The sequence below is a fragment of the Podarcis liolepis genome (genome assembly GCF_965112155.1).
Source record: "Podarcis liolepis genome assembly, chromosome: Z".
Taxonomy (NCBI): domain Eukaryota; kingdom Metazoa; phylum Chordata; class Lepidosauria; order Squamata; family Lacertidae; genus Podarcis; species Podarcis liolepis.
In genome coordinates this window covers 32947537-32958095 of record NC_139570.1, presented here as the reverse complement: position 1 = coordinate 32958095, position 10559 = coordinate 32947537, and the positions used below count along the sequence as shown (strand labels likewise).

At 47.4% G+C, this 10559-nt stretch overlaps 1 protein-coding gene across 3 annotated transcripts; it reads left to right on the top strand.

The window, feature by feature from the left end:
- Positions 1-2484: 2484 nt before the first annotated feature.
- Positions 2485-9837, top strand: PPP1R26 (protein phosphatase 1 regulatory subunit 26). 3 transcript variants are annotated; one of them, XM_083485019.1, is made up of 2 exons: positions 2485-3531; positions 4939-9837. In XM_083485019.1, exon 2 carries the CDS (start codon positions 5000-5002, stop codon positions 8396-8398), a length of 3399 nt encoding a protein of 1132 aa, XP_083341145.1. In that variant the 5' UTR covers positions 2485-3531; positions 4939-4999; the 3' UTR covers positions 8399-9837. The 3 variants fall into 3 exon arrangements, with proteins under 3 accessions (XP_083341145.1, XP_083341143.1, XP_083341144.1); XM_083485017.1 differs by having other exon boundaries at positions 2485-3559; XM_083485018.1 differs by having other exon boundaries at positions 2485-3652.
- Positions 9838-10559: the final 722 nt, after the last annotated feature.

The following is a 10559-nucleotide window of genomic DNA, read 5'->3' as shown; positions in this document are numbered from 1 at the left end:
TACTGGGGTTTGAACCAGGGACCTTCTGCATGCAAAGCATCTGCTCTGCCTCTGAGCTACGACCCCTTCCCCAGTTTCTGATATTTCTCTTCTGGATGAGGGACACCCCCCACACACACACACACACACCTCACATACACAGTGCCCTCCACCTGATATGTGCCAAGGAGGCATCACCTGAAGAAGTGATCTTCTGGTCTTAAACTACACTGTGCATACAGATTCAATAATACTCCCTCTCAAATATCCCAAATTGTATATAGAAGGGGTAACCAGCATGTTGCTCCCCAGAGATACTGTGGACTACAAGTTCATCGCTTGCTGCCTGGGACTGATAGGAGCTGTGGTCCATGACATCCGGAGAGCAACACATTTGCACCTTTGTTTCAAGGGGTGCCGCTTCTTGAATTTAACCTGGAAAGTAAATTGTAACCAACAAAACTCGTGGAGGAGGCTATTATTAGCTACTAGCTACAATGACTATGCTCTGCCTTCATGGTTGGAGGCAGTAATGCTTTTGAATACCAGTTGCTGGAAACTGGAGGAGGCAAAGGTTGCTGTTTTGCTCAGAACCTGCTTGAGGACTTCCTATAATGAGAATCTGCTTAGCCACTGTGAGAACAGGATGCTGAACTAGATGGACCACTTTTGGTCCAATTCAACAAGCTCTTCTTATGTTCTTAGTGTCGGGTGGGGGGCGGGTGGAGAAACGACAAAGTTGAAGCCAGCACCTTTAATTCTGAAGTTAATTTATATCACGAGATCTCTGCTCCTTTATGTGTTTTTGTGTGTGGAGAAGTGACCTCACATTAGGAGGGGAAAACAACTGGCAGCTTCTGAATAGACAGGAAACAATTCCTCCCACGAGCAATTATAACTCCGGGAAAGCAATTTGAGATGGAGGCACTGGTTCCTCATATTGTGTTTCAATTTGAGGGTCAACAATCCAGCTAGGTGATGTAGTTCTATAGCTGTAGCAATTGAGTTTTTCTGTGCATCGTGAAGTTGATGGCTACCAGAATCTGATGCCGAGACAGCTAGCATATTGCTACAGGCCACCTCAATCTCTGCCAAGCAGTAGCAAAATTCTAGGGCTCTTGGCACTTAACCAGGGTTTGTGTTCCTTTGGACACTGTAGTGTTGTTAAGAAATCCTGTAGTATTTCTGTACTGTAGTGTTTTTAAGAAATATGGTTTATCCACACATATTTACACCTGAGTTTAGGTGGAGGGGGTGCAGAACATTACATCCCAGTAATGTCTCTTGTTGCTTTCCTCCTAAGTTCAGTGAGCTTGGGCCCAGAGCAAAGCCAGCCATGTTCCCCGGTCTTTTGGTGCAGCATCTACCAGCCAGCACACATGGAGTTCTGCCCCTCCCTTCTTCTTCCCAAAAACCATTATTCTAACAGTACTCAAGCCTCGTGTAAAAAGGGCATCTTTTTTCCTATGGCGACATCATGCCCCTGTAACCCTGGCAACGTCCTCTCCCAGCTTTGCTATTGTCTTTTCCTAACATATAGCTTGGCGATGAATTCCAACCCCCTTTTTTCTGACACTTTTTGTCTCTCACCTATTGTCAGGGTAATGACCCTGCCATCACCTGTCTTTGTTCTTTGATGGCACCTCTGTCAGCCAATCTACTGAACAGGAGAACTGACTCAGCTTATATTTTTACACTGTGCCTGGCACCTTCCCAATACTCCAAATACTAAATTCTACCATATACTAGCAATAGCATTGTTGTTGTTGTTGTTGTTGTTGTTGTTGTTGTTAGAAATGACTAACAGTGAATATATTCAACTGTTTTCAGTTAGCCTATTCCAAAGTTAGCCCTCTGATGTGACTCAGCTGGGGCTGGGGGCATGAATCAGAGAGTGGTCCAAGCTACCGTATTTTTCGCCCTATAGGACGCACTTTTCCCCCTCCAAAAATGAAGGGGAAATCTGGGTGCGTCCTATGGGGCGAATGCAGGCTTTCGCTGAAGCTGTCTAGGCTGCGGATAGCAGCCTGCTTCCCGGAGCATCGGGTGCCCTGAAAGCAGAGCTCCCGGCGCTTCGGGAACACGTCCGCAGCCTAGGCAGCCCTGTGGGAGTTCCCGCAGGGATGTCTAGGCTGCGGATAGCAGCCCGCTTCCCGGAGCGTCGGGCGCCCTGAAAGCAGAGCGCCCGGCGCTTCGGGAACACATCCGCAGCCTAGGCAACCCTGCGGGAGTTCCCCGCAGGGCTTCCCACGCTGCGGATAGCAGCCTGCCACCTGGCGGGCCTCGCGCCGGGCAGACATTGACCAGCCCCACAAGCTCGGGGGACAGCAGGGAGGCACAGCGCCACCATCCCGCTGTTCCTCAACCTGGTTCAGTTTCCCTGACCTGCTTTTGTGGGGGAAATAAAGGGAAATTTTTTTTCCTTTATTTCCCCCCCAAAAAACTAGGTGCGTCCTATGGGATGGAGCGTCCTATGGGACAAAAAATACGGTATCTTGCCCTTGGCATATTCTCTTTAGCACAATTTCCTTGGTGGTCTTTTGAGTGTCACCCAAAGAAAAAATATTGTTATGAAATTGTAGGGGGGGCAGATCCCCATAAATTTTTAATTTAGTAAATTTGCACAAACAGAAAGAGTTTTTGAGAGAAAATGAGCTGAAATGAAATAAATAAATTAGTAAATAAATGCACATTAGGGAAAGAAAAGGAAGAACAGGAAACTATGGTGGGAGGCAGGTATGAGGAAACAATAAATGAATAGATTTAGGAAGGGAGGAAGGAAATGTTAGAAAAGGAGAAGAAAGGAAGCAGCCTGAAAGAAACTAAGGCAGTGCAGAAGAAATACAGGAAGAAAGGGGGTGAATAAGTTTAGGAAGGAAAGAAAAGGAAAATATTTTTCAGTAAGGAAGGAAATAAATGTTAGGAAATAAAGAAAAGGAAGAAGATGCATTCTGAGGAGAAACTGAGGTAGAATGGAATACTAAAGCAAAGGTTTAGGAAAAAAAGGAAGGAAAGAAGGAAATTTAGGAAGGAAAGCAAAGGAAGAGGGAGCATTTTGTGGTTGACTAAGGCAGAGAGAGGAGTGGAAATAGTAAAAAAGTGGAGAAAGAGAAAATAAACGTTAGGAAGAGGAGTTTGAGGTAAAACTGAAGCAGAGTGGAAAAAAGTGAAGAATGGTTTTGAAAAAGGAAAGAAAGGTTGAGAAGGCATCTGGGGGTAACTGAGGCACAGGGAGACAGAAAGCGGGGGGGGGGGAGAAGGCCCCACCCCAAATATCTCCCTGTGGTGGGAGGGGGTTGCCTTCATTAACCCTTTCTTCTACTTGCCGCCCTCTCCCCGCCACAGGCACAGCCCGGGTCTCGCCGTCTTCGCCGCCGCCTCCCCGCTCCTTCTCTTCTCGCGGGCGGAGGGAGGAAGGCGGGCGGGCGGAGGGAACAGCCGGGCCGGTTTGAACCAGCGGAGGCGGCGGCAGCAGCAGAAGAAGAAAAAGAAGGTGGAAAGGCGGCGGAAGGGACCCCGGGACCATCCCTCCCGGTGCCTACTGCGGAGAAGGTGGAGGAGCTGTGTTCCCTCCGAGCATGTGAGGCTGAGGAAGGAGCAGCGGAGGGCGGGAAATGGAGGCGGCTGGGCCCGGGTCCGGTTGGCACTGCGCAGGAGGTTGCTGGCGGTGGCGGTAGGCCCGGGAGTTTGCCTTGGCAACGAGGCCTTAGGGGGAGGAGGGCCTGGCAGGGGACGGGAGCAGGGCGAGCGAGACAGGCAATGGCTGTTGCGGTTTTAGAGTGCTGGTTTGGCGCGGGAAGGGAGCCCAACGCCAGGGGCGGGGGAGAGGGAGCGTTTCCCCCTCTAATAATAATAATGTATTAAGTTTATTTGCCGCTTTTTTTTTTGCTATGGCAACTCGAAGCGACTTACAAAAAAACGAAAACGAAATACACGTTGAAGCGAGGTGTGGCGAATACGTTCGTCAAAATACCTCATGCTCCGTACCCTTCAGGGCGAGGGTCCACCTGCAGAGGCTCTTTCTTTAAAGCGGATATTTAGCGTGTATTTGAGGACACAGGATTTCATTGAAAACCGCCTTGTGCTGAGTTAGGCAACTGGGTTCCGTCCAGCTCAGTACTGTCTGCACTGACTGGCAGCAGTAGCGGATCTCCAGGGTTCGGCCCTGCCTGAGAGGATGCCAGGGGTTGGGACTCAGCATGGGACTTAGTATGCAAGGCAGGTGCACAGGAAGCTACCTTCTACAGATCCAGAGCAACTGGTCCATCTAGCTCAGTATTGCCCACACTCATTGGCAGAATCCAGACGGTCTTTCCCAGCCCTACCTGGAGATGCCATAGGGCAGGCATGTTTAAAGTCCATTTTGGGGGCCTAATCCGGCCTACCGGTTGGTTTAATCTGGCCTCTGTGGCAGTTTATTTCCTGGGGTAAAATCCTTAAAAAAAAACCTCAGACTTCAATCCTAAAAAAAAGCTCAACAACTCTGAGGTAAAATAATTTTTAAAAGCCCAAGAACTTCAATCCTTTAAAAAGTCAACAACTTTGGTTGGCCCTCATGGCCCTTCGCTTCATCAAATCTGGCCCTCTTTGATAAAAGCTTGGACACCACTGCCATAGGGGATTGAACCTGGAGCTAAGCAAAGCATGTGCTCTACAACTGAGCTGTGGCCCTTCCCTAAATTTGCATATCCTAATTTACATGTACAGGTACAAGTTTAGAAATTGTGATTGTGACTTTGTCAGTGGTGGTACATTTGCTTTGCATGCAGGAGGTTCCAGGTTCAATCCTCAATGGCATCTCCAGTTAGGACTTACCAGCCCTTCATCTGCTATTGAAAGGGTATTAGTTAATAAAGAACATGTCGTATGTAGAATTTGATTGGGAAACTTCAGCGCATTGGCTTTCTGCATAACTGTGGCATTGTGATAATATGCATCTTTTCTTTCTTTTTGTGTTAGGATGGTGTAACAACTTGCCTGAGAACCAATACCTGAGTGGGCCTCCTTGCTACCAATTAGGATGTTTCTCATGGACACCCCCCCTTTGGTGGCCCTCCAGAGGACATGGGAGCCCTTTGTCCCATCGAGGAACTGCAGGTACCCCATCTGCTTCTCAGAATCCGAAGATGATATTGCTAGGACAGCTGTCAGTGCCAAAGTCCAGATGATCATTAACAACCTCCAGAGCGAAGAGGCATCCTTGGATGCCAGCTGCAGTGAATATGGCTGCCTTATGCAGAAAAAGCAGAAGGGAACCAAGGTCAGGAGCCCCAAGCTAAGGGCCAGTGGCAGGACGCTGCAGAAACACATTGAATACACCCAGAGTCACTGTCCTGCCGACTCTGATGGCATGGAGGTGGAAGAGAGCTCAGAATTTGGCCCTCTCTCACTGAATTCTGACAGTGATGATTCCGTTGACCGAGAAATAGAAGAGGCCATCCAAGAGTATCTAAAAAACAAAGGCCAGTGCATTTCACCACTGCCAAGCGAGGCCAAGAGTTTGCACAGTGTAGACAATGCAGATTGTAGTTTGTTCCCTACAGATGTGAAGTTGAATGAGGTTCAGTGCCCCTGTTCCCCCAATTACTTTGAGGGAGACATCGCTCCCTCCCCATGCAGTGTGAGCAGCAACGACTCTTTTGAACAGAGCATCAAAGCTGAGATAGAGCAATTCTTAAATGAGAAGAAACAGCAATCAATGGAAAAGGATATAACACTGGGGAGTAGGAAACGTCACCAGAAAGAGACCCAAGAGAAGTTGGCAGTTAGGAACCGGAGAGAAAGTCGGCAAAGGTATCTGAAACGAGAGCAGGGCAAGGCGCTCTTCTTAAGGCACCACCTGGAACTCAGAGGTGCCAATGCTCCTTCTAAACAGGAGTCAGCAACCAGTGGAGAGGAGCTTGGTGACTTCAGTACAACAGGCCAAGCAACCTTGAAAACACCTTTGGCTGGTCATTCCTGCATCCTGGAGCAAAGCAGAACAGGCAAGAAAAGGCAGGCACTTTGGAAAGCCAGGGAAGAGCAAACCCTTCAAAGCATAGACATCTCTGATTCAAGTAGTGACGATGGCATTGAAGAAGCTATCCAGCTGTACCAGCTGGAGAAAACCAGGAAGGCAGCAGACTGCAAAGCAGGCCATGCTCCTTTTCCAAAGGAAGAGTTTGGGGCCATCAGGATAAAAGATATATCCGCCAGGTTGATGATCCGTTCAGTAAAAGGTGCCTTGCCAGAGATCCCCAGGAAAGCTTTGAGCAGGAAGGGGAGGCAAAGCTGCTCTAAAGCAGCAGAATTAAATAAGTTGGATGCCATTTGCAGCAAGACAGCAGAGAAAGGCAATGTTGGCCCTACTCTGGAAGATGACTTTGCCAAGTGTGCACTCACCTTCCAGGCCTCTTGCAGGACAGACACTGCTGCTGAGCTGATATGTGCAGAAGCCATCCTGGACATCTCCAAGACCATTTTACCTCTCCCTACAGGAAGCAGCAACAGCAGGTCATTCGCCACAAGTGATCCTTCATTCTGCTCCCAGAGTGTGCCGCCTTTTCAAATTGAAAGTGACAGCGACAGCGTGAACAGTGATGACAGCATTGAGCAAGAGATAAGAACTTTTTTGGCGGTCAAAGCACAAGCAGGAGGCCTGGTAGCAAAAAATGAAGGGGTCTCACATAGTCCCCAAATTCCTCCCTTCTCTGGGCAACCATTAAAACTGTCACCAAGTCAAAAAAGGAAACCCAAGGCAGGAAGCAGCAAGAGAGGCCAAAGCACACAACTGATGCTGTCAAATACGCCCCAAGGGGAAGGTGGTCTGAGTGTACTGAAAAACAGCAAGGTTGGAGGGGCAGTGGCTAGCTGCCAACAAGATGCTGTAACCATTGCCAGTTTAATAGATTTTGGAAATCCTTTGTCACAAGGACAGCTTGGTGCTAGAGAACTTTTTAAAAGCATGGCATGGGGTCAACAGAAGTACATCAGAGAGGATAAGAGCAGTTCTTTGGACAGTGATGAGGACTTGGACACAGCTATCAAGGACCTCTTGAGGTCCAAGCGAAAGTTAAAGAAAAAACCCAAAGACAAAAGAATCCCGTGCAAGAAGAGAGTCCGGTTTAGTGAGACAGAGATGCAGATTCTGGAGGATAAAGAAACAGACTGCAAATCCAAAGCTCCCACATTGCTGAAGAGTTGCCTCATGAGCCCGGGAATAAACTTTGGGGAAGAGGATGCAAAGAAAGGGCCCCAAAGCATCATGAAGTCCCAAAGTCCAAAAGCCACACAGTGTGTGTTGGAATTTAAAAAGGAATGCCACACTAAGTCAGTGGCAGGGCCCAAAACTCGGGATGCAGCGAAAAGCAATCAGTGTTTTTGGGCTGCCACATCCCTGACAGACAACAGCAGTTCCATGGATAGTGATGACAGCATCGAGCAAGAAATCCAGAGGTTCTTGGCAGAAAAGGCTAAAGATTCCACAGAAGTACCCAGAGCCGATGGGATTGTTGAGAACTTGCAAATTGATAAACCCCAAACAGCCATATCTAAAGCCAAGCACCAGCTGTTCAGAGACGGAGGCAATGCCTTGCTGGGATGGAGTAAAAAAGCAAAGAAGGCAGGTCCACTTATGGTTGTGTTGAGAAGTTCTCTGAAGGCTGAAGAAGAGACAGTGCAAAATGCTTCTCTTTGTGACATGCAGGTGGTCTCATCTGAGTGGGATCTGTGCAGTCAAGGTACTGTGCAGACAAAACGATCCGGTTTACCTGCAAAACAGGCAGTGGTTCGAAGAAAGGTTGGCTATGATAGCAAGGTTGACCAAATAAACATTCCACCTGGGAAGGGCAAATCTGAGAACTTTAAATCACAAAATTATTTTAAGCCATTGTCTTCTTTCAAAAGGAAAAGCCCATATGAGTTCAAAGTTTCTAGCAAGTTTATAGCAGGCCTCAAAATCACTCAGAATAAAAAAAACCCTGTGCTTGTGGGGAAAGGGCAGGGTGAAGATCTGTCATTCAAGAGGCAGGGAGGTGCCCCAGTATCAGATTTGCTTGGTAAGAGGCAGGTGGTGAGACTGCAGAGAGGGGGGGTTCTAAGATCCAGGTGTCAGGCAAGATTTAAAGAGGCAGATTTATCTTCAGGAGGGCCTTGTCCCTTTCTGATTGAGAGGCAAGGGGCAACAGAGGAAGCTTATTTATGCAATGAAGCAGTCAACCTAGCAGATATTAAACCTTTGGAGTCTTGCTGCAGGAGGGACTCCAGCCATGGTCTTCCTTTGCACGTACGCAGCACAGCTAATGAGCAAGGGGTGTCCCTGCGTGCTGAGTTCCCTGATGGGGTAGAAGAAGGGAACACCCAGGAGCTTCACACCAGTTGGGAGGAGTGTAGTAAAGTTCCCAGCAGCTGTTATAGCTTGCAACAGATGGAGAATCCTTGATTGGCCAGGATAGGATAGCAGAGGAGCAAGCCCAGAAAGATTTAGAGGAAAGCTGTGTGGAATTTGTAGGTGTAACCCCAATGGAGTATGCACGCTGGTGAAAAGCAAGGACTTCAGTTTGTAAGGGCTTTTTTACAGCATCCGTGTGTGGTTTTTTTTAAGGTAAAAGCCTGCATTACAGTTAGGTTTTCTGACATCTTGATTAATCTTCATGCTGGAAGGGGTGAGGATTTGTTCTTTTCCTCACCCTCCCCTGCATCATCCTTGAGTTACAAGGATAATCTTATAATTGTAGAGTTTGAAGGAATCCAAAGGGTCATCTAGCCCAACCCCCTTATCTACTCAGCACCTCAAGATTCATCCACAGTGGGAAACTTATGCCTCCCCCCCCCCCGACCAAGAGATTTATCCTTTTCAGATAAAGAAAATGTAATCTTTATTAAGCAGCCCAGAGTGTCGTGGTCTTCAAAGTATTCAAAATGGAAAGAGAATTTGGCACAAATGCAGACAGTATATCTTTCCATTGAAGGAATCTTGTCACCTGTTACATGGACTTGATTCCCCTCCCCCCCCCTTTTTAAAGACTGTTCTAAGTTATTTAAAAAATGCTTTAAGTGAGTCTTTTTTGTAACAGTTTATAGAGCACCCCTAACTGCAGAGAACTGTAGTTCATGTTCATTGTACTACATCAGGATTGGAAAACTTGTGGGGTCTCCAGATGTTGCTGTAGTAAGACTCCCATCATCCCCAGCCACTGGTCATGCTGGCGTGGAGCTGATAGGAGTTGGAATCTAACAATATCTGGAGGGTGCAGGAGTTCCCCACCCACTTATCACAGACAATGAAGATAACTCTGGTCTGAGACTTTCGCCTTTATTCTTAGAACAGCCTTCCCCAACCTAGGGCCTGTGCTTCCTGGAGTTGATGGGAGTTGTAGTCCAGAACTTCTGGAAGGCACCTGGTTGGCGAGGGCTGTCTTGGATGCTTCCACAGAGTCAAGTGTTTCTTTCCAAGAGCAGGTATATTGAAGTTACTTCTTGCCTTCCTTCATAGAAGGTAAACGTGATAGCAGAAAGTGGTTGCGTCTCAGAATTTGCATTCCCCCCCTCCATTTTTTTAAATAAATGCTGCTTTCACATCTCATTTTACATTGACACTTCATGGCAATCTGCCTCTTCTCACTATAAACCTTTACTTATACATTCTTCTATTGCTCTTTAAACCCCCAGATCAGTTTATGGGGACCCTCTGGGGGGGGCGGGGAGAGAGGGTGCATCTGTATTCATCAGTCAAATTGCAGTACTTTGTAGCTTGTGGTTTCGATTCTGTCTGACTGAAGAAGCACTTTTGAACTTGTTTTGTATATTAGAAATGGTGTACATTCATACATTTATAAGGTTTAATAAACTGGGTTCAGAGTTTGAACCATGAAACCAAAAGTGTTTTCTTTTTTGATGTCTCAGATGTTTCAGAGAGATTTAGGTCCACAGCCACCACTTGGTCCTCTGTCATTTATCTTACTCAGGCTGTTTCCAAAGGGGCTTTGTCCACCCTCTTAAGGTGTGAGCAGAAAGGAACAGTTGTATTCTGTACCCCAGTCAATAATAGAGCCTACTAGATCAGGCCAGAAGGGTCCCATCTAGTCCAGCATCCTGTTCTTACAGTGGCCAACCAAAACCCCTAATGGGAAGAAGCCCACAAGCAAGACCAGAGCAAGAGAGCAACTCTCTCCGCTTATGATTCCCAGCAACTGGTATTCAGAGGCATTCTAGCTCCCAACAGCAGAGGAAGAACAAAAGAACGCCTGCTGGAAAGCCACCTGCCTGGTATCGATAGCCAAGGTGTTCCAGAGTGTAGGTGCTGCCATACTAAAAGATGGATTTCTTACAAATGGGGAATGAGTATTATGTGGCACCTGTAACAGTGCCAGTTTCACAGGTTGACGCGGTCGTGTGAGCATTTATGGAGTAAGGTAATCTCACAGGTAAACATCCCAAGTTTCTGGACCTCATTGTTCTGAATTAAATAGGAACATAAGTGGCCATATTCCAGCTCTGACTGTTGGTCCACCTAGCTCAGTATTGCCTACAATGACTGGTCTTCCCAGAGTTTCCAAAGTCTTTCCAGGGTTTCAGGCAGGGCATTCCCAGCCCTAGCTGGA